At 42.6% G+C, this 23,949-nt stretch overlaps 2 protein-coding genes and 1 non-coding gene across 5 annotated transcripts in view; 2 read left to right on the top strand and 1 right to left on the bottom strand.

The window, feature by feature from the left end:
- BAG4 (BAG cochaperone 4) overlaps window positions 1-13,969 on the bottom strand; it is a 23,033-nt gene extending 9,064 nt beyond the window's left edge. Inside the window, exon 1 of one of the 3 annotated variants that reach the window (XM_061134593.1) lies at window positions 13,775-13,969. In XM_061134593.1, coding sequence (XP_060990576.1) covers window positions 13,775-13,915 — 141 coding nt within the window. In that variant the 5' untranslated portion in view covers window positions 13,916-13,969. Of the gene's footprint in view, window positions 1-13,267 lie in introns of all 3 variants that reach the window. The other 2 variants (XM_061134591.1, XM_061134590.1) reach the window with 2 other exon arrangements.
- On the top strand, window positions 5,112-5,217 carry LOC133050687 (U6 spliceosomal RNA). The gene has a single exon (XR_009691668.1). It is a non-coding gene; the product is annotated as a U6 spliceosomal RNA (small nuclear RNA).
- Window positions 13,880-23,949, top strand: LSM1 (LSM1 homolog, mRNA degradation associated). The gene is made up of 4 exons (XM_061134594.1): window positions 13,880-14,130; window positions 18,976-19,044; window positions 20,440-20,555; window positions 23,462-23,949. The coding sequence occupies exons 1-4, from the start codon at window positions 14,085-14,087 to the stop codon at window positions 23,630-23,632; spliced, it is 402 nt and encodes a 133-aa protein (XP_060990577.1). The 5' UTR covers window positions 13,880-14,084; the 3' UTR covers window positions 23,633-23,949.

The raw sequence follows: 23,949 nt of genomic DNA, 5'->3' as shown, positions 1-23,949 counted from the left end.
GTGTCCGACTCTGCGACCCCATTGACCAGGCTCCGCCATCCATGGGATTCTCCAGACAAGAGTACTGGAGTGGGTTGTCATTTCCTTCTCCAGGGGATCTTCCCAACCGAGGGATCGAACCCAGGTCTCCTGCATTGTAGGCAGACACTTTTACAGTCTGAGCCACCTGGGAAGTCTTTTACTATTAAACTTTACTTCAAATGCAAATGTCTTCAATACTCTACTTCTTTGCCTGCCACACCCCTAGCTTTTTACATTCTTCCACTTTCTGCTAGGCTAAGCTTTCTCCTGGTGAAAGTGAAAGAAAGTGAAGTCGCTCAGTCGTGTCCGACTCTTTGCGACCCCATGGACTGTAGCCTGCCAGGCTCTTCTGTCCATGGGATTCTCCAGGCAATAGTACTGGAGTGGGTTGCCATTTCCTTCTCCAGGGGATCTTCCCAACCCAGGGATCAAACCCGGGTCTCCCGCATTGTAGTATCAGGAAATTAGGTAGAATAATTACCACTCCAAGGAGAAAATCTAGCTATGACATTAATTTCTACAGCTTTCACTCCAATCATTTGCAATAAGCCAAAATACTCTGATAAGAAACAAGATCAACTCAAAACTTCTCAGGCTATTTTAATATATGCACTTTTTATCCCATAAATTGAGCTATTTTGCTTTGAGCTTTATAGTTTAATTTTAAGCTTAAATAGGATCTTCAAATCTTCAAATATGGTTTCACAAAGAAATTCACTGGCAGTTGTAGTCACTGAGAATTTAATTATCACCATCTGAGCTTAACTGCACTACTTACCAGTTTCATAACACTTTGTTTTCAAAGCATGCAGTTATTCCACATGACATTACACAAGCTGGGCAAGTAGCATCTCCTTTACATAATATAGCAACTAGAGCAATATAGAAACAAGCAAACTTCACATTCTAACAACCAGATTTCTCAATCAGGCAAATTTCCCTGATTAATGACTCCCCTTCCTTCCCCCCAGTAAAGTGGCATTTGACTAATTAACTGTTTCTCTCTACCAAGAATTTGAATCTTAATTAAAAAGAGGTGAAAACATAAGAGTTGAAGCTGACTCACCCCAGCAATGGTGAACCGACACCTAAATCCCCAGAACTTCCTTGGTTTCTGTCCCTTCCTACTGATTCTCCAAAGCCCCCACACATTTTTACTGCCTCTCCACCTTCCCTCTCCTCACTCCTTCCTTACTCAGCTTTCCAACACCTTCATCCCTTACCACTCTCCCTCAGAGGTACTCACCCTGCAAAAACCAATTACCCACTGACTTCCCATCTGTACCTCACCAAAGTATTAGTGGAGAGAAACACAAGCTCTCTGGATTCACATAAGCAGACCCTCAGCATGGCCTAACAACCACACCACCCTTCCTGGGGATGTTCATCCCACTCTGCACAACAGCTAATATTTCACCTTCTTGTCCTCTCAGATCTCCAGTATCCTCTTATGATGACACCCCTCACTCATCAACTGGTAACTTTATCTCATCTTTCACAAAAAAAAAAAAGCAGCAATCACACAGAAACTGTCTTCCTACTTTCTAAAGTTACCAATCTGTCCCTGTCTTCTCAGAACGTGTGCATGAACTGTCTTTGGCCCTATTAAAAGGCCAAATCCCTCCTCTTAGCTCTGGACCACATAACTTCTTACCATCTACAGAACTTTCACGAATCATCTATTTCTCCTAGTAGGGCGGATTGCCTCTCTTAAAATACCAACTTGCCCTCATGACTACCCTAAACAAATATTAAAACCTATTTTTAAACTACTATAATTAACAGTGTGACAAGTGATTGGGTGTCTAATGAACAATAACTTGATTAACAATAACCTGATAGTTGCTGAAGATGAGTGATGGATATCTGAGAATTTTACTACACTAGTTTCTCTACTTTTACACAATGAATGTGTCACAAGTTTCCATAACAAAAAGTTAAAAAACAAAGCTATGGGGCAGAAGGTAGACTTCCCTTAAATACATCTTGTTTTGTACATTTGACTTTAGAATAATTATGAACATTTTACATAATTATGAAAGATAATGAAGTATTTTTAAATCCCTGAAAGGAAGCAAAATAAAATAAACACTAAATATTGAATTGATAAGACACTTCACACGAGGAAATTCTTTCAACTGAGTATAAAGCACAGTAAATCTGACCAACATTACAACCGAGGTAAATAGTCTGTAGACTCCCCCAAATGAATTTTTCAGTAAGCATATTAATAATTACCAACATTGTTGGTACTGCTAATGAATGATTACACTGGTGTGATTGGAAATCAGTATTTTCATAATGGGAGGTGAGGTATACAAGAATAATGAAATCAAGAGGTTTCCCAGGCGGCTCCGTAGTAAAACATCCACTCGCAGTGCAAGAGACGCAGGAGACGCGGGTTCAGTCCCTGGGTTTGGAAAGATCTCCTGGAGGAGGAAATGGCATCCCACTCCAGTATTCTTTTCTGAAAAGTCCCATGGACAGAGAAGTCTGGCAGGCTACAGGCCATGGGGTCACAAACAATCAGACACGACTGAGCGACAGCGCGCACACACGTTTCACTCCTTTATTTCAACACATGTGTCTGAGGACCCACGGTTAACCAAGCACTGCACTGTGTGGAGGAACGCGGAGCCCCCCCAGAGTTTACACTCCTCAGAGGAGGGAGATAAGCCATAGCCAAACAATCAACAACAGAAAGAATAATGAATTAAAAACCCCACAGTCCTGGAATTCCCTGGCAGCCCTCACTTCCACTGCAGGGTGCACAGGTTTCATCCCTGGCTGGGGAACAAAGATCCTGCAAGCCACCCAGCAGGACTAAACAAAAAAAGTACAGTCCTTAAATTTATGTGAAAATTTTAAATTCAAACTGTATTTTATCTTTAAAAAAAACCCTAACAAATTGATAATCACACATATACAAAAAAATTAATTCAAGTAACTCTTGAACAATCTTCTGAAGGATATCCTTAATGTTATACCTTCTAAAGGTAAAAGAAATGCAAAGAAATGCTGTCATTTGAACCCAGCCTGGGACCTGAAGATGAGCCCCTGCAGCAACCTCACAGAACCTGAGCAGCAAATAGTCACTGCTGTAAGCTACAACTCGGAGTTGTTTTTTACTACAGGAAAAATCAACTGATAACTAAACATCAAGTTGGTAACATAACCATACAGAAAAAAGAATTATTTCTAATGACTTTTAAATCATATTACTTTGACTGTACATTCTCAGTGGAATATATTCCAAGGACCAGATGAACGGTAAAGAAACCTCAACTGCATCCATTAGTTATCTCTTAGTCAAAATACTGGTATTACTACTTGCGTTAACAGCTTCAATGAGACATAATTTACTACCATACAATCTGCTCATTTAAACTGTGCAAGTCAATGGTTTTTAGTATATCCAGATATACGAAAGCAATATATGTCATCATCACCACAATCAACTGCAGAACATTTCAAACCTCAAAAGAAACTGTTTCCATCAGCTACACCCTCCTATCTGCCATTCTATAGCCCTGCACCACCACTAATCTATCTCTACAGATATGCCTACCCTGGACACTTTATATAAACGGTAGCATGTATCATATAATATGTGATTTGTGGTATAAATTCTGACTGGCTTCTTCCACTTATGACTTAGGAAATTACAAGGGTTTCCAAGAGACCTATGCCAAAAACCTGGGCTAGAGATCAATATATATGTATTTTTTTTTCTATTATCTCACACAGCATAGAGTTGAACCTTTTTTTAATCCAGTCCGACAATCCCTGTCTTTGATTGGATTGTTTAATCTATTCACAGTTGATGCTATTATGGATATAGTTGGATTTACATCTGCCATTTTACTTTCTGTTTTCTATATCTCATATTTGGTTTTGTTCCTCTGTTCTTCCTTTACTGCTTTTGCATCAAGTGAGTATTTTCTAATGCAGCTTTTTAATTTCTTTACTGAATATATATAAATATTTGTGGAGCTGTTAAACTCCACAAATTTTCAGCTTATTTCTCTACTATTTCAACAAGACCCTGGGATGTGAATTGTTCCACAAACCGATCCAATCACACATTTGGGTTCCTTGGAAGGGACACCTCCCAAAGTCAGTGTCTTGAGATGTGTTCTGACTCCGAGGGCTCCTCCCAGCTATCTCCTTCCCCAGTTCTCTCCAGCTAACTAGCTGGCCTACCGTTTAGTCTTTATCTGCAGTGAATCTACCGATCTCCTCCCAACTGCCTTTCACAGCAACCTCAAAGTTTCTGAGAACATCCTCAGGCTTCAGCTTAGCCATATTCTGATGCAAATAAAGTCAGTTCCTTTGGGAAAACATTAGGAACTACTGGTTTTACAGCTTCCGCCTCCAGAGAAACAGTCTGAGGCACATTCTGCAGTTGGGTTGGGGACAAGGGTTTGCTTCTGTGAGAGACACCCCTGCAGTAAGAGCTGAGCACCTGGAAGCGGGAAGACAGGAGCCTCAGGCCTTCCCAGCGTGCCTCCAAACCAGGGACAGGGCGATCAGAGCCCCGCTGCCCTTCAAGGTAAAGCCCCCATTCCACAGGGAGGGTCAGGGTGGCGGTAGAAACACCACTACTGACCGCACTTGCCCGGAATGTGGCCTCTGCAACAGTAGCTGGGGGCGAGATGAGCAATGCTGACGTGCTGTTCTCCCAGGATGGCTGGGACCTGGGGAGCCAGCAGCTTTGTTTTATTTGCCCTCCCGTCTGGAATGGAGTTTCTGTATCACTGAGCTGGGGTGGAAGAGGTGGAGGATCCCACAGAATCTCACTACTCTTACTGAGTTTGAGTACATTTTCTATCATAAATGTTTCTTCGTTTGCTAAATTCCCTGAAACGATTTCCAGAGACTTTAATATGGTTGTTTTTTAAAAATATTTTTCACCAGTTTCATGGAGGACTGGGCCCACAAGAGCTCCTCACGCTGTCATGCCCGAGATGGAACCTGGCATTATTTTAAAGTTATTTTATATGTTATTGCAGGACTGAATTAATACAAGTATTTGTAATTACCTTAATATTGTTAGAAACCAAGACTTCCATATAAAATTAATAAATACAGTGCTCACTTAAGCAGCACATATACAAAAATTGGAACGATAACAGAGATTTAGTATGGCCCCTGCACAGGGATGACACGCAAATTCGTGAAGCATTCCATATTTTTTTATAACACTGTATTGTAAATGATTGAAACTAGCGAACTAGCTAAGAGAATAGAACTTAAGTATTCTCATTAAAAAAAAGATAAATATGTGAGGTGCGATGGATGTGTTAATTCTTGATAGTGAGAATCCTTTCCCAACACATACATATAGCAAATTATCATATTGTATGCTTTGAATATATTACAATTTCATGTGTTAGTTGTACCTCAATAAAGCTGAAGATTTTTTTTAAGTAATAAACACAATCTAAGAAGAAAAATAATCTGACATTAAATTTAAATTAACACAAATATGAACTCATTTATTTTTGTTTTAAAATACTTAGTCACAACATTGAAAATCAACTATACGTCAATAAAAAACTCTTTTTAAATGCTCATTTTGTATAACTCTGTTCATTTAAAAGGTCTAGAAGCAATTACAACACAATAGCAATCAGTACACCTCACACCAAATGTAACTTCTGTACCAGTGATCTTAAAAACTACTGGCCCTCAGCAAGGAGATCAAACCAGTCAATCTTAAAGAAAATCAACCCTGAATTTTCATTGGAATTTTCATTGGATACTGAAGCTGAAGCTCCAATCCTTTGGCCACCTGACACAAGGAGCCGACTCACTGGAAAAGACTCTGACGCTGGGAAAGACTGAAACAAAAGGAGAAGGGGGCGGCAGAGGACCAGACAGGTGGATGGCACCACCGACACAATGAACGTTAATTTGAGCAAACTCCGGGAGATGGTGCAGGACAGGGAAGCCTGGCGCGCAACAGTCAACGGGGTCACAATAAGTCAGATACGAGTGAGTGAACGACAACTGGCCCTCAGTTCCAAACCCAGCATTCTGTAGCTGGCTCTGAGATGCAGGATCAGGAGTCTGCAAACACTTCTCTTTATCACTTGTTTACTATGTGATTCTGCCAATAGGGGGCACCAGGTTAGAGGAGGGAGAATGAGCTTGATCCTTCCTGTTTGCTTGCTTGCCTCCTGTTTCTGCCAGTGCCAGGCCAGCAAAGCCCGTCAACCTGCAGGCAGTGTTGGCCAGCAGCCATCTCCAGGCTCCTCTGGTTTCCTGAGAACTCCCTCGCAAGTACCAATACCAGGGCCTTCCAAGTTTCCAGGTTCTATTAATTCCACAATCTCTCCCTCTTTATTCCCCAGTCCCAAGAACTGAGGTTGTTCCCTGCCATAACTATCTTCTGAGTTACTTCCATATTCTCTTTTTACTTTTTCAGATCTTTAACACCCATTTAACTAATTTCCTAAATCACATTCTCTCTTATAAAGGAACTAGTGTAGGTTCTATTTTCCTATCCAGATCTTGACACACATAGCTTCTAAATAAAATTCTCTAATTAAAACAAAACAAAAATCAAGGTTTCTTAATGGAATGGCTGAGTATGACATCTGGGACAGGCTATATAATAAGCCTAGTATATCTTGTACCAGAAATCAAAGAAGCTGTCAAAAAATCATTGGGTCATGTCAAAAGAACTCTGAAGCCAAGAAGAGGGGAGGGGACTCCCATTGCCTTAATATAAGATCATTTAAGCAATAAAAAGAATGACTGCAACTGACTGAAACACATTTGAAACATTGAACATATACGTGTAGACATACCTACATGTTATGAGCTCATAAAAATATTTTTAAAAATAAGAACATAGTTCTCTTTCTGTAATTTTAATGGGGTTTAGAGATGAATAAACAGTTAATCTTTCGTTTTATCCTCAGAGTCCTTTTTTTTTTAACAGGTGGATAAATATTTATACCTTGATTGTGATAGTGGTTACATAATCATATGCATTTGTCAAAATTCACAGAACTATACCTTAAAAATGGTAACATTTATAATATGTAAATACATCACAATTTTTATATGAAAAAAGAATGTCAATGAAGCAGTAAAAATTATTTGTATTAAGTCTTAATTAAGAAGATTGCCTTTGCTTTTTTTCCCCCTTTTGGACAAAATGGAACAAGTCTAAAAATATTTCCAATAACAAAGAAAGTCTGCAGCTCAACACCTTCCTGCTGCTGCTGCTAAGTCACTTCAGTCGTGTCCGACTCTTCGAGAAACCATGGACTGCAGCCTACCAGGCTCCTCCGCCCATGGGATTTTCCAGGCAAGAGTACTGGAGTGGGATGCCATTGCTTTCTCTGCAACACCTTCCTAACATGACACTAATTCTATGAAATAGCATTTGGTTTCACAGGAAGCTGGCTGAAGCTGTTCTATAAATCAAGTTGCCAATTTTATTATGTGCCCAAGTCTTTCCAAACTTTTTATGTGCTGTCTGAAACTAGCCAAGGTAATGCTAAAAGATGATATAAACTAAACAAGTATGATAAAAGGTTTTTTCAAGTGAGAATATCATGAATTAAAGTTCTTGTGATAAAAGATATTTTATTAAAATTATGCAAGAACATAATGCAAGTTTACTTTCTTCTCTTTTGAAAAGAAATACCTAAATCTCAGGTGAAGGCTGAAGTCAACTCCTTTCATATTTATCTAGAAATATGTAGAACTATTTAGTAGAACTATCTAGTCCCATAAGAAGATAACTATTTCTTATGATATACGGTTAACTTTACAAAATGACTTGCCACCATGACTCCAAAAAATATCCCCAGCCCAGACAAATCAAACAGCAGAGGGATCTGAGTAGTGCTGCTTCTACCTACGATCCATTTACAAATTTGTTATATTTTTTCACAAGAATTAGACAAAAATTATTAGAAAATTCCCAGGTGGCTTCCCAGGTGTCTGGGTGGTCGAGCATCCTCCTGTCAACACAGGAGCTGCAGAAGCCATGGGTTGGATCCTTGGGTCAGGAAGATCCCCTGGAGGAGGAAACAGCAACTCACTCGGGTATTCCTGCTGGGATAATCCCATGGACAGAGGAGCCTCACGGGCTGCATGCAGTCCATAGAGTTGCAAAGTGTTGGACATGACTGAGCACACACACACACATTAGAAAAATACATCATAAATTATTTTTATAGTGATCTGTTCCAAAAATCACTAAAAAGCACTTCCTGCTTTTGTACTGGCTCATCATCACAAATCTCAGCTTTACTGTCACGTGGGTCTCTGCCGTGCTTCCCTACACAGCCTTCCTTTTCCCTAGCACCTGCTTCAAATATTCACCATATCAAGTTCTCAGCTATCCCATCCCACTTCCTTGACCCTCAGATAGCCTCCTGCTTCATCAACCATGAGCTGAAACTCGTGCAATGCCCTCCCCTCCCAACAGCTTCATTTCCCCTTCTCTAGCTCTGAGGAGGTTTCTCCGGTCTTCCTCACTTCTTACTCCACCTCTCCCCAAGACACACTCCACCCTTCTGTTAGTATCTTTTTTCACAATCTACTAGCTTTCTCTCTCCTCTGCTGACAAACATTCTCAAGCCACTGAATCCTAAAAATGCTTCCCTCAACCCTGGTTCCCAGTCAAGTGGCCATTTTCTCATTTACCAACAGTTTATACTAGTTGTCTTCCCAAATCCCCCAATCATTACTTTAATACTATTTTAAAGTCCCACCACTAAAATCAACACTACTTTAACTGCCAATCCAAATGCTTCTCTTCAGTTCTCATATCACTAACCTGCAAAGTAGCAGTGGTCTATATTACATAACATCCTGCTTTTCCTCCTATCATTGTCTTCTGGGTTTCCTCTCTCTGTCACCCTCCTAGATCTCAAAGCTCTCCCCTGGCAGCATAACCCAATCAGGTAATTCACCCATGCTTCCATGTAGTGACTCTCCAATCACTGTCTCCATCCCCTGACTCCCTGCTGAGTCCCACATCTATTGCTTTGTTCCCACAGACAACTCCTCAATGCCACAGACTGTAAAACTGGGTATTGGAAAACAAAAACAAAATCTCAGGCATCTCATTCATCAGTCTCACACACTGCATCCAGAACTTGGTAACCACCATCACAAACTGGCTTCCAGCAGAAATGAAATAAAGGTGAGACTTCCCTCGTTGTCCAGTGGTTAAGAATCCACTTGTAATACAGGCAAAGGGGGTTCCATCCCTGGCTGTGGAATTAAGATCTCACATCCACACCGCAACAAACAATCCCACACGATGCAACAAAGATCCCACATGCCCCAACTAAGACCTGATGCAGCCAAACAAATCAACATCGTTTTTTGAAAAGAAATGATCCCTAGTTCTTCGGTACAAAACTAAACCACATCTTCCCATAAAAATCTGTTCTTCCTTGTTAATCCTAGGAAATACCAAAAATTCAGAATCCTTCTGTTTCTCCTGCAATCCTCACTTCCAATTGATACACACCTTTGAAAATGTCTTTTCAATCTATGTAACTCACTATAAAACACAAACAAAAAATAAGATAGACAGACGTGACAAATGTAATAAATGCTACTAAAATCTAGGTAGTGGGTATGTGGGTCTTCACGTACAATTACAACTTTTCTATGTTTGAAAATATTTATAATAAAATGTTGAGGAAAAAACCTATTTACATTCAGACATGTTCAAACACATGCCGTTTTCTTTTCTGACCTAATTTGGGAGCCTAACCTGAGCTGTCTCCCCAAACCCTCCCATTGTAACCATCCTGCAAGATGACTCCCAATGACCCCTGCCTTCTGTATGCACATCTGAGTGAAGATGCCTCCCACACTGTACCAGGGTCAGTCTCCGTGACTAGTAATGTACGGCATCAGTGAAGGTGTATCACTACCAAGATGAGGTTATAAGAGGCTGCGGCTTCCAGCTTCCGTCTATCTTGGCACTCTCTCAGATGACTTGTTCTTGGGGAACATGTGAATCACCCAGTTGTTGTTCAGTCACTCAGCCATGTCCAACTCTTCGCAACCCCATGACTGCAGCACACCAGGCTTCTCTGTCCTTCACTATCTCCTGGAGCTTGCTCTAACTCATGTCCATTGATGATACCATCCAACCATCTCATCCTCTGTCATCCCCTTCTCTCTTGCCCTTAAATTTCCCCAGCATCATGGTCTTTTCCAATGAGTTGGCTCTTGGCATCAGGTGGCCAAAGCATTGGAGTGTCAGCTTCAGCATCAGTCTTTCCAGTGAATATTCAGGGTTGATTTCCTTTAGGATTGACTGGTTTGATCTCCTTGCTGTCCAAGGGACTCTCAAGAATCTTTTCCAGCACTTCAGTTCGAAAGCATCAATTCTTCGGTGCTCAGCCTTCTTTTTGGTTCAGCTCTCACTTCTGTACATGACTACTTGAAAAACCACAGCTTTGACTAGACAAACCTCTGTCGGCAAAGTGATGTCTTGTTAAAAGCTTTGGGCAGGGCCTGAGATACAGCATTTCCAACAAGCTCCTAGGTCAGATGTATGTGCTGCAAGCTTAGGAATCAAACTACAGTGCTGCAAGTCTAGCTAACAAAGTAAAAAAAGAAAAGAAAACAGTAAGAGGTTCTCCATTTTTCTCCTGCCATATTTAAATACATTAATATAGAGTCAAGCCTTTGTAATGGTTCAGAGCAACCTCATCTCAACACGTTCAATTCCGTTGTGCAACGCTTCTCAAACATGATATGCATATGCTTCACCTGAGGATCTTATTAATCTGCAGCAGCAGTAAGCATGGAGGAGGAAAGAGTCTGCACTTCTAAGAGCCCCCTAGCAAAGTTGAAGCTTCTGGTCCATGGCCCACAGTTTTAGAGTACGGTTGTAAAGGGTTCCTATACCTTTTTTAAGTCTGACATGTTTGGCTATATAAAAATGCAAAACATATGTCAAAAACCACAAAAAAGTCAAAAGACAAGCCACAAATTTAGAAAAAACATTTGCAGTATGTAGGACATCACGTTTATTTTTTGTATGAGTTTCCTACTGCTACCTAAGAAATTATCATCCGATACTTTTTGAGTTTCAGAAATATCTGCCTGAAAAACTCTTGAAATGATTGACAAATGCCCATCACACATCCCAGCTTTATCCTCCACCCCTCCAGCACCATCACCCACTTGCGTGCACACCTGTTCTCCACCTTAACCTCCAACTCCCTGCACGACACTGAGATCTTAACTTCCCTAACCTTAAAAAAAAGTCACAAAGTCATGTCCAACCCTTTTGTGACCCCACGGACTGTAGCCTGCTAGGCTCTTCTGTCCATGGGATTTCCCAGGCAAGAACACTGGAGTGGGTTGCCATTTCCTTCTCCAGGGGACTTTCCCGACCCAGGGATCGAATTCTTTACTGCTGAGGCACCTAGGAAGTCCTCTCTCACCCTAACCAAAAACAAAAACAAAACATAGTTTTGTTTTGATGCCACAGCAAGTCCAGGCAGAGTCTTCCGCTCAGCGGGCCTCCCCTCTATCCCTTCAAGTGAGCCTCAGTCTAGTTTGCCTACTTACAGACCAAGTATTTCATCACGCTACTCCGTCATGGGACCAAAATCCCACAGCTCCTTATTCCAGATTTAGACATAGAAATTATGGACCGTTCTTAATAATTAACCTCTCACTACATGTTTTTTCTCATACAATTTTTTTAAAGATCTAACATACCATAAAACTCACCCTTTTAAAGTGTACAATTCATGGTTTTAATATACTCAGACCTGTGCAGCTATCGTCATTAAATCCAGAATATTTTCATCATCCCCAAAGGGAACTCCATACCCTTTATCTATCTGCCTCAATATCCCCAGGTCCACAGCCCCTGGAAACAAATTTTTCTACAAATTTCTATATCCTGGATTTTTCCAAAAAATGGATTCACACAATATTTGGTCTTTGTCTTCATCCATGTAGCATATGTTCAACGTTCATCCATTTACAGAATGTCTCAGTACTTCATTACTTTCCATGGCTAAACAATTTCATTGCATAAATACCCTGTGCTGTGCTGTGCTTGGTCGTTCGTTCAATGCTGTCTGACTCTTCACGATCCTATGGGCTGTAACCCTCCAGGCTCCTCTGTCCATGGGGATTCTCCAAGCAATAATACTGGAGGGGGTTGCCATCCCCTCCAGGGGTACAAATATACTATTTTTATCAATTCTTCAGTTGATGAGCATTTGGGATATTTCCCTTTTTTGGCTATTATAAATAACGTTGCTATGAACATGTGTGTACAGGTTCTTATTTGGACATGTTTTCAGTTCTCTTGGGTATATATCTAGCAGCAGGCTTGCTAACAGTACACTTAACGTTTTTACGAACTGCCAAACCGTTTTCCAAAACACTGAACCATTTTACATTTCCACCAGCAATGTCTGGGAATTTCATTATTAAATTTCAACCAATGAGAATGTTATAATTCCTGAAGACAAGAAGAGGTGTGCCCTCACCATAGAACTGTAATCCTCTACGAAGAATATTGCATTAACAAAACAGAAGTATATTTCCGGCACGACGACACAAAATAAAATGTCAGAGGTCTGAATATATTGAGCAAGTGAGTTAACCTTTCACGGCCAGTAGTTCTTCCATCGTAAAACGGGGACGCTGTGATGACATCTACGTCGCAGTCACCGTTAAGATTATATACAACCCACGGATAGGTGCTTTCCAACACTAATGATGATCGGTGATTCAATGCCGGGCGATGCTTTAGGGGCAAAGGGCTAAATGCCCAGGTCCCTCCCTTTCCTTCGCGTTCCTTCCCAGCGGGAGGGGGCTGCGGCCACCTCCCTCCTCGGAGAGAGCCGGCCCCCACGAACCACGCAGGATAAATTGTTAGGATTGGAAAAGCAAAGCCAGGTCAGTCCAGCCCAACCTCGTCCCCCAGATGAGAGATTCACAGCCTTCTACTCAGCTTAGCAGGTTCAGCGCAGACTTTTTTTTTCCTGGTAAGAAGACATTTATTACGGCTGAAGCACAACAGGAGGGGTAGAGAAAACACAAGCATATACCCCCACCCACGATCCTAGTCTCTTGTCTCTCCAAAGCCGTAATAGGAAAACGCACGAAACCCAATTCATTACGAACTCTTGGGAGCTGTATCAATCCCAATGGCCCTCACCCCCAAAGACTCCCCTATCAGACCCCCCCACCCCACCCCGGGGACCGGTGGCGCAAAGCTCACCTGGTGGCCTCCGCCAGCACGACCCGGCTCTGACCAGGCGCCTCCAGACGCGTAGTAGCCATCGCCTCCTCCGCCTTCCCCCGGCCAGGTGGTCTCCGCCGGGCCGCCCCCGCGCCCCCGCCAGGAAATGGGAGGCTGGGGAGGCTCGGGGCGCGGGGGGTAGATGGGCGGAGGCGGGTGCACCGGCACATCTCCACCCCCAGGCCCGTAGTAGCGGCCATAAGACGGGCCGTCACTGGGGCCGTAGCCCGAGCGCCTCAAGGCCGACATGGGCTCTGCCGCCCCCAGCCGCTTCCCGCCCCCCCGCCCCCCACAGCCGGCCCACCGCGCAGGCGCCGGCGGGGGAGCGCGAATGGACCGCAGGGAAAGGGGGTCGGCCTGCAACAGCCAATCCTAGGCCGGATCCCGCCCCCCTCCGCTTCCGCGTCCTGAGAGGCCGAGGGCGGTGTCCGTGACTCTGGGGTCTAGGAAGCAGGAGAACAAGCGTTCCTAAAAGGGAGAACACACCTCCGCACTGTCCGTGCAGTCTAGACTCCTCTTCCCCGTCAGGGATATGGAAAAGGTATCCCGGGGCGGGGGTAACCACATGAACGGTCCCACCTCTTCCTGAGGGCGGGCACGTGATGCCGGAAGTGGGTGGGGCGACATGGCGGCGTTTCCTGCAGGCCCCGGCTACTGAAAGCCGGGGCGGCGGCGTTGGTCCGGGTCCGGGTTCCTGTCCCGGTCCCGCAGAGGCGGCGATCGCGGTAAGGAGGAAGCAGGTGTGGGACGCGCTGGCCCACCGCCGCTATACACTGCAGCTCTGTCTCTACTCAAAATGAACTATATGCCCGGCACCGCCAGCCTCATCGAGGACATCGACAGTGAGTAGTTCATCTCCTCAGAGTGGAGTCTGGGGTGAGACCCTTCCTCCCAAGAGGGTGCCTCTTAAGGAGGAAGCTGATAGAATGAGCCCGGGCCAGGGGCGGTTTTTTAGTGCAGTTCTGGACGTTCGGCGTTGGCATCCTCCGGAGAATGCCTGAGTCACGGGACACACCGTTTGCCACTTTCTCGCCTACTCCCTGTACCCCGCCTCTCGCAGCTTCCACCGGTCCCCTGGGCAAGCTGTAGAATTCATTTCTGCTTTTCAGGGATGCAGCTGCAGAAGCTCATATGTGAAGGTTACCGTTTCCCCGGTCCATTGTCTCTCACCTGTGGTATTTCGAAATATCAGGTGATTACTGGGTGGATGAATGAGAATTCTTAGAGAAAGGATTCTTGCAGAAACGAAAATAGTAATAGAACAGCTGCTGCTGCTGGTGCTAAGTCGCTTCAGCCGTGGCCGACTCTGTGCGACCCCAAAGACGGCAGCCCACCAGGCTCCCCCGTCCTTGGGATTCTTCAGGCAAGAACGCTGGAGTGGGTTGCCATTTCCTTCTCCAGAGCATGAAAGTGAAAAGTGAAAGTGAAGTCGCTCAGTCGTGTCCGACTCTTAGCGACCCTATGGACCGCACTACCAGGCTCCTCCGTCCATGGGATTTTCCAGGCAAGAGTACTGGAGTGGGGTGCCATTGACTTCTCCGAATACAACATCAGTTGGACTTAATTAGCACTAAACTTAGGGTTTATACTGTGTGGCCGTTTGCAGTCTTTTACCGTTTGGGAGTATTTAGCTTTTCAGGCTAGGTAGTGACTTTTCCAGAAAGACTGAGTCACTTCAAACTTACTTTTTTTCTTCCTTTAGTTTTCTTTTGCTGTTAAGGCCTCCCTTATTTCCAGTCACTATCCTGAAGAAGAGCTCGGTTGTATCAGTTGTCTTTCCTTTTTCCAAACTCTCATCTGTGAGTTACACCTAAAACAACATTTTTTAAAGTTGTGCCAATTGTGTGATCTGTCTCATTAACTTGTAATTGCTGCGAAACAGTTACACACAGTTCCAAACAAGTTGAGCAATCTGCAGTTACTGTGTATGTAGAGAGTGAATTTGTGATGAAATCCTCTTGCTATCATCTGAAATCACTTTTTAGATCCAAATTAGTGATTTTGCTACTGAAGGGAATGTAGTGTAGCTTGGATCAAATTTATGTGTGGATAACCACTGTACAGGCCTGTCTGTAACGTGTAATGAAATCTTTAATTCTAGTTGTCTGAGGATGGTGCCCTCACCTCTCTTGTTATGTGTCTGAGTTATTTGAGATCCCTAGCACATCCTGCCATTCTACTAAAAATAATTGTTTTTCTCAAGTCTCTAACCTGTTTTTTGCAGATTCCAAGCCCCTCCTTTACTGAGCGGTTTCAAATCATTTCATATGCAGCCTTCACTGCAACACACACACACAGTTTCATCCTCTCTCCTCAGTCTTTCTGTATTTTCACCCATCCTCTCATCTCAGCTGGAAGTATTCCTCCCTTTCAGTCTGTGTCTTATTTCTCTTTCCTTCCAGCTGCTTCTGGAATGCATTAATAGCCTTTTTCTCTCATATCTCTTGCTCCCCCTCATGTATGTTCTTGTCTGTCATATTTTTTTTTTCAGTTATATTTCACCATCAAATTCCCATTCCTTTTTTCACATCTGTACCCCCAAACCTCTTAAATCCTCTCCCATTTTAACTCTTATTTCCTGGCTACCTGGAGTAGACCACCTCTATCACCCTGCAATCAGATTTTTTTGTCAACACACTACTGAAACTGCAATCTTAAAAGACATCTGTCTAATGCATTCTTTCCTCTTTTTGGCACACTGATACCATTATCATATGATTCTTCATTTTCTTGATTTCTGCAACACTGGTACTTGATTTTCTTATCTCTGCAACAGTTATTGTTTCCTAAAATAAATGGACTCCTAGGTTCCATCTTTGGCCGCAGCTTTATTTAAATCTCTAGAAGAATTCCTGGACTTTAATAATGATATCACCTCTTTGTGGACATACTGAAAATTGCTCTGATCCAGACTTCTTTGGCCTTCCAGTCTTAACATCTCCAGTTGGAGCTGATGTTTCTGCACAGGTGTCTTGATACCACTTGAAAATCACAACAACAAAACACCTTCCACGGGATCTTGCTTCTTTCACTCCTAACTTTTGGTACATGGTCCTCCCTGACAGGATGACTCAAAATTCCTGCATCATCTTTAACCCATCTCTTCAGCTTCCCACTCTCTCACACACATATCCACATATACAAACGCACTTGGTTGACCAATTCCATCCCTTATAACTGCAGTGTCTTGATCCTCTCATCCTTTCCCTTCTCTGCCCTGGTTCAGGTCTCTTCTTCATGTCTCAGACTCTGGTCATAGCCTCAAAACCATTCTCTCTCTTCTGCCAGTTGAATCTTCAGAGTTGTCTTGTTCCCCATGAAGTCACATCCAAACTCAGCCTGCTCCCAGTACTTTTCTGACTTCATCTCCTATTCCCTTCACACCCTCAACTTTTAGCCACACATTTGGATACACAGCTCCCTTTTCTTCTGCCTAAATTACAGATTTCCCTCCTCTTCCCAGACCCTGTCACTCTTCCCAGTCCCTGTCACTCTTCCCATGGCCAAAAATTATCTACCTTTTAAGGTCCATTGGAGAAGGCAATGGCAACCCACTCCAGTACTCTTGCCTGGAAAATCCCATGGACAGAGGAGTCTGGTAAGCTACAGTCCATGGGGTCGCCAAGAGTTGGACACAACTGAGCAACTTCACTTTCACTTTCCCCCCCCCCCCCATTTATTAGTTGGAGGCTAATTACTTTACAATATTGTAGTGGTTTTTGTCATACATTGACATGAATCAGCCATGGATTTACATGTATTCCTCATCCCGATCCCCCCTCCCACCTTCCTCTCCACCCGATTCCTCTGGGTCTTCCCAGTGTACCAGGCCCGAGCACTTGTCTCATGCATCCAGCCTGGGCTGGTGATCTGTTTCACCCTAGATAATATACATGTTTCGATGCTGTTCTCTTGAAACACCCCACCCTCGCCTTCTCCCACAGAGTCCAAAATTCTGTTCTGTACATCTGTTTCTTTTTCTGTTTTGCATATAGGGTTATCGTTACCATCTTTCTAAATTCCATATATATGCGTTAGTATACTGTATTGGTCTTTATCTTTCTGGCTTACTTCACTCTGTATGATGGGCTCCAGTTTCATCCATCTCACTTTCACTTTAAGGTCCAACTAAGATACCTCCAGCTAGATACAGTTTCTCTCACTCTCATGTAATTAAGATTCGCCCTCTTGTGGTACTTAATTATAGCCCAAAAAAAGCCTATAAATTCCTTCAGGAAAGACTCACTGTCTTATTGCACTGTTCTGCATCTTGTTGTTGCTCAGTCACTCAGTCCTGACCAACTCATTAGAACCCCATGGACTATAACACACCAGGCTCCCCTGTCTTTCACTGTCTCCCAGAGTTTGCTCAAACTCATGTCCATTGTGTTGATAATGCCATCCAACCATCTCATCCTCTCTTGCCCCTTCTCCTCTTGCCCTCAGTCTTTCCCAGCATCAGGGTCTTTTCCATTGAGTCAGCTCTTTGCATCAGGTGGCCAAAGTATCAGAGCTTCAGCATCAGTCCTTCCAATGAATATTCAGGGTCGATTTCCTTTAGGATTGACTGGTTTGATGTCCTTGCTGCCTAAGGGACTCTTCAGAGTCTTGCATCAGTTCTTTGGTGTTCAGCGTTCTTTATGGTCCAAGTTCTGCATGTAGAAAGTACTTTATGCATGGCATTCAAGACGAATAAGTGATTTTTTGCTAGCTATTCTAGTGACTGGCTTACTGTCATTCTTCAGTGTCGGCTCAGAGTCACCTCTTCAGAGAGGTTTTCCCTAGCCACCTTCTCTTTTTTCCCCCTATGTTTGTTTATTTACTTGGCTACACCAGGTCTTAGTTGCAGCACACGGTATCTTTAGTCGCAGCATGCACACTCTTAGTTGTGGCATATGAGATCTTGTTCCTGGGCCCTCTACATTGGGAGTGTGGAGTCTTAGCCACTGGACCACCCGGGAAGTCCCCACCACCCTCTCTTCTATAGCTTCTTCCCCTCCCTTTCTCATATTATTCTGCTATCTTGTTTTTATTCTGCTAGACTAATCACCATAGGTCATTTTTAAAAGTGTGTTTGCTTTTCTCCACCAGGTTTATAAGTTCATGAGGTTGGTGACTCTGAGTCTTATTCTCTACTATATGTCTAGGCCCCAGAACAGCACATAGCTCTCAATACATTCTGTTGAATTTTTGCTCTGGTTTTATTATCAGCATCCTCATTTCACATGTCTTTGCTAACTGTTTTTATTTAAAACCGTCTCTGATTCCAGAGTGTGAAATAGAGACTTTCTGTCTAAGTTGAGGGGGAAATAATTTTGGAAAATTAAGATCATAAAGACCATCTAGATTAAATGTCCAAATTGGCAGGTATAGAAACTGACGTGATGCTGACAGGGTTTAACTGTCAAGCACCAGCACCTGGATCCATTCCCTTGAGCCCCCTGATTTCGTGCCCAGGCCTTCCCCGCTCTGCTGCCCCTCTTAGAGTCTTTTCACCACCCATCTTCTCATCTAAACTAATCCCCAGCTCCTGTGGTCGTCCCTCTAGTTTCTCAATGAACTCTGCCTTAAATGCTCTGTAAGAGGAAGTGGTAAAGCTTAATCTTCTATTAACTCTGTTTTTGTTTCCCTGTAAACGGGCTGAAGCTAACAGTTCATTTTTTAAAGATCTCTTTTCCTCTCCCCAGAAAAGCACTTGGTCCTGCTTCGAGATGGAAGGACACTTATAGGCTTTTTGAGAAGCATTGATCAATTTGGTATGTATTACTCATGGACTTAACATAAGTCCATGATGATAAGAGCCATGATGGCTCTTTCCATCCCATACTCTGGATGATAAGAGCTGCCCACTGTATTTTTGTGCTGTTTCGTATTGAGGTTTATTTATCTGCAACTTTTTTCATGTACCTGGCATGATGAATACTGTTTTAAGTCACTACATCATTGTTTTCTAAATTACAATTAGGTGGTTTGAAAGCTTGTGTTTACAAGCTTATGTTTTATTTCTAAAACTGGTTTTCACTACTAGAACATGTGATTACAGTGTTTTGGACTATTTTTTATTTTCCCCATTAGAGGGAGCCAGATGATAGAAATACAGTCAGTCCACTGAAAAGGCTGCTCATTTGTACATTGGCTTGGGTGCGACTACTCTTCAAAGCAGTTCCTGCCCTGAAGGTAATCCCTCCCTGTCCAATGAGAAGTGGGTCAGAGGCCTTTCCTGAAGCTTTTTAGGTACCCCCAACATAAAGCTCAGGATTTTATACTTTGGGATACATCAGACTCAAGGTCTTAATCTTGATTCTGTCTCTTGTGTTTTCTAAAGAGACCTTATATTTGCTCCTGTCTTGAGGAACTTCCAGTTCATGTCAACATTTGCTGGACATTAGCTAGGTCAGTGGCTTTGCGCCTAAGGAAGAACAACATAATTGAAATATTTATAAGAATCACAGATGATAGTACTGTTTCTTCAAAGACAACAACAGTACCAGCTGAAAGAAGAAAAGCAATTATTCTGCACAGGTTGTGGTTCTAAACTTTAAGTCAAATTCATCAGACTACATGAGGGGAAAGTAATGAATACTAAGGTTACTCTCAGATTACCAAATTATAGTCATCTGACAAAGGGGAAAAAAACAGATTACTGTTGTATCATAATCCATGAATACCTACATTGGATTAAATGAGTCATCCGTACTGAAACAAAGTTAAATCTTTGGTAAATCATCACACATACATAGCTGCACAAAGTAGGAAAAAATGTTTCCTTCTAAAAGAAAAAAAGATTATTTCTGCAGTTCTTTGGACTTTAGAGTTTTCCAAGTGCCCTATCATATTTTCTTATAGTCATGTTGATATCAGCAATTAACTCATAAGGAATTTAATTTTCTTCATTTATTTCCACCATCCTTCTTGTATTAGTGCAACATAATCCCAAGTACTCTATTTGCAGTTGTTTAAAAATCTCCAAGTGGTGTGTCTGAATGAAATAGGACGAGATGGTTTGAAATTTTAGCCTTTTCCAGAATTAGAAAGTTTGAAAATCATGTTCAGCTAGTCGTTTGTACTCAGGGTAGCTGACTGAGTTGTGGGCCTTTCCCTGTAGAGTAATTTGCACTAAATGTCTTTGTTTCTTCCCGGTACACTTGTAGCTAACTTAGTGCTGCATCAGACTGTGGAGCGCATTCACGTGGGCAAGAAATACGGTGATATTCCTCGAGGGATTTTTGTGGTCAGAGGAGAAAATGTGGTCCTGCTAGGAGAAATAGTAAGTGAAAACTGTTAAGCTGCTATGGCTCTTGATAATCATGCCAGTTAGGTTTCTTTTTGTCTTTTCAAGAAGGAAAAAATGTTTTCCGCCTTGACCCAGCTTCTCACAGGACACCACCAAATTAGCTTAAGAAAGGGATGTTATAAAAGGAGAGCTCCAAAGAAGAGTCAACTTTGTTTCAGTGCCTCCTGGCATATTAAAGATTTTGATCCCGTTAACAGTAAAATATCATTGATTTTTACCTGGTATCATAAAGAATAGTGTCCTACATGGGAGTTTCTTGGCAGTCCAGTGGTTAGGACTCCATACTGTCACCCGCAGAGGCCAGGGTTCAATCCCTGGTCAGGGAACTAAGATCCCAGGAGCTGAGTAGTGCAGCCATTATATATATAAAACACTGTCCCACACAAATGTGTTCATTAGTAGATTATTCTCATATCTTTAATAGAAGAAAATTGAAGCCTGATACCTAGCGAGACAAGAATAGTCCAATGAAATATGGCTTACTAACACTGGAATACTTTGTAGTCATTTAAACAGTTGGCTACACATGGTCTTTCATGACATAAAGGTAATTGGGTTTGGGGGAAAGGCACATGGCATGTATAGTATGATATCTGTGTTTTTAAAGGGGGCAGGGGGAAAGAGTGACTGTAGAAGAAGCCTTTCTTAATTTTCTCAGAATGGACTCAACCTCACTTGGCTTCTTAGCTCCCAGGCAAGAAGGAGGAGGTTTCTATTATCTGTGAGGAAAGCCAGCTGGCAAGTGAAAAGTTAAATCCTCTCAAGTGGTGTTTCTGTAGGTGTGAGTGTGTGTGTGTGAACCATTAGAAAACTACTCCAAAATATATATTAGAACTATTCAGACATTTTTAAAGAAGATAAAACTTGATTTCACAGTTTACATGAAACATTTACTTTAAAAGTGCCTTATTTAATATCTTTGACTTGATCCGGGTGCTTCTGATTATTGCGTTTTCCAGGAAAGTCAAACCTTGATTTTATCTTTAAAGTTTTCAGTAGCATTTCCCAATCCCTAGCCACATGTTAAGTCAGGTTTACAGAAGTCTTTGGAGAGAAGCGGCTTGGTCTGTAGCTGGTTTTTTTGTATGTGGTTGATGTAAAGCACCATGGTATGTATCCTGGGATGTGGGGGTCAGGATCGTTGTCTGACTGTACATTCAGAGGGACTGGCCAATCTGGAAGGTAGGATGGTGGGTGATTATTTTTTCTTTCTTTTTTACTTTTCTGAATGTAACTTTTAGAGAGGAAATGTATTACTTTGCTATCAGGGGAAAGATTCAAGTCACAATACCACACACACACACTGCTTCAATTGAAGAGGAGAAAACAGCACAGATAGGCTTTCTGTGCCAGTTACCTTGGCATAGACACAGCCCTGTGTAGATGTATGTGAAGGGAAGAATTTGTGTTTATTCTTGAAGTGTCATTGTTTCCTGGGAGCCCTTTCGTGGAGAAGAGTACTCTCTTTTTTGTATGTTAACGGTTCAGATTCTGCAGAATTTTTTATAGTGGTATTACTAAAGAAATATGGTTCAGGACTGCTTCCACAGTTCTGTGAATCGATGGTCTGTTTGAAGACGTTGTGTACCAATTCTAGGAAAACTCAAAACTGGAAACCACTTGCATTCTGTAGACACACTGTTGTTTGTGAAGTCCCTGGCTTCTACCTCAAGGATAATGAGACACGCAGCCTTAAGTAATAAGCTGATTGTTGGGTAACAGCATTGTCATAACCACACGAATAGCTCAGCGCATAACATTGGAAAGTCCAGGAGGTAGGACACGGAGCCAAGAACATTGTCTTCCCTTCTGCCGCCCATGGGCTGTGAGGGAAGATCACACTTGATAATATATATTTTGCTGGATGCAGCTAAGTTTTGAGGGCAGGGCTTGCTTATGGAATTTATGTGGCTTTTGCTCTAACCTCTCTGGGAGAGTCCTCCATCTGCGGTGTCACCACTGTGGCTTCCGAGGCCTTGGCCACCCCTTCAGATTAGCATCCAGCGGTAGGCTGGAACGCCTGGAGAGGTGGCGTTTGTGTTGTGTTCCCAGATTTTGTAGGTAAAAGTCAGAGGAGGATGAGAAATGTGAGTACCCTGTCCATAGAGGCTTTCCATGTTACAGAAACACCAAGTGATACCTAGATAAACTTCTTAAGAAGAAGAAACAGTCGGTAGATAGATCATTTTATAGCAAAATTCTGCATTATCAAGTTGGTTATCAGATGTTTAAGGTGTTCAAAAATAAATATATTAGCATGTTTTACCATATTAAGTGGGAAATGTAGCCAATATTTGGGAAGAATGTTGGGGCCAAAATGATTTACTAACCCAACTGGTTTGCTGAGGTTTTCTCCGGAAGACTAGTTGTCATGGGGGAGAAAGAAGTCCTGTGTTAACAGAGGGCCCATTGATGGCCTTTGGCTTGGAGGCTGGGGGTCAGGGATGCTACTTTGAACCAATGTTTTTACTTCTTAGCAAAAAAAAAGAACAGCCACAGAAGTTAGGCTGACTTGGACCGTGTGTAAGTACAAAATTTATTCTAAGCTACCTTGACCTCAGCGACTTCTCTCTTGGATTCCCTGGGGCTGGGGAAGTACTGTAAGAAAAGTAGTTCTTAACTCACGTAGGCTTGACTTTGCACAGACTGAAGCCTTGTTACGCACACTGACACTGATTCCTGTAAATCACACCCGTGTGCTCTGTGGGGCGTTGCCAGCCCTTTCTTCGTACAAGGTTACCTGTGCACAGGTGTCTGTGCCCTGGCATGAGCAGGGAAGGTAACTCAAGCCCGATACAGGAATCCATTTGCCTTTAGATCCATGATGTTTTCTGTTCTTGGTCATGAGGTGAAGTTTTCCAAACCCGCTTGTTTTGTAGGACTTAGAAAAGGAGAGTGACACACCTCTCCAGCAAGTGTCTATTGAAGAAATCTTAGAAGAGCAGAGGGCGGAACAGCAGGCCAAGCTGGAAGCGGAGAAGCTGAAAGTGCAGGCCCTGAAGGACCGAGGCCTGTCCATCCCTCGGGCAGATACTCTCGATGAGTATTAAGTCTTCTGCTCAGAGACTGCCGCTCTCAGGGAGCGGGGCTGTCACCTCACACATGTGATGAGAGACTAGAGCTTCGAAAAGTCATTTTTATTTTGACTTCGTTCACAGATGCAACATGAAGAAATCATGTCTTGTGTTTTGTTTTTTTCGTTTTAATTACAAAATCATCGTTTAAAGAAACAGTGGCATGGACTCCTCTGACTCATCACTGTGGAGCCAGCAGCTACTACTTTACATTGCTCTTCTCACCCCAAATGAGTGGCTACAGGGGACAGTCTTAATTTACTTGTAAATAAAACTTGAATCTCAAAATTGCA

The sequence above is a fragment of the Dama dama genome, chromosome 32 (genome assembly GCF_033118175.1).
Source record: "Dama dama isolate Ldn47 chromosome 32, ASM3311817v1, whole genome shotgun sequence".
Classification (NCBI taxonomy): Eukaryota; Metazoa; Chordata; class Mammalia; order Artiodactyla; family Cervidae; genus Dama; species Dama dama.
Note: the sequence above shows the minus strand (reverse complement) of the source record. Positions and strands in the feature narration are given on the sequence as shown.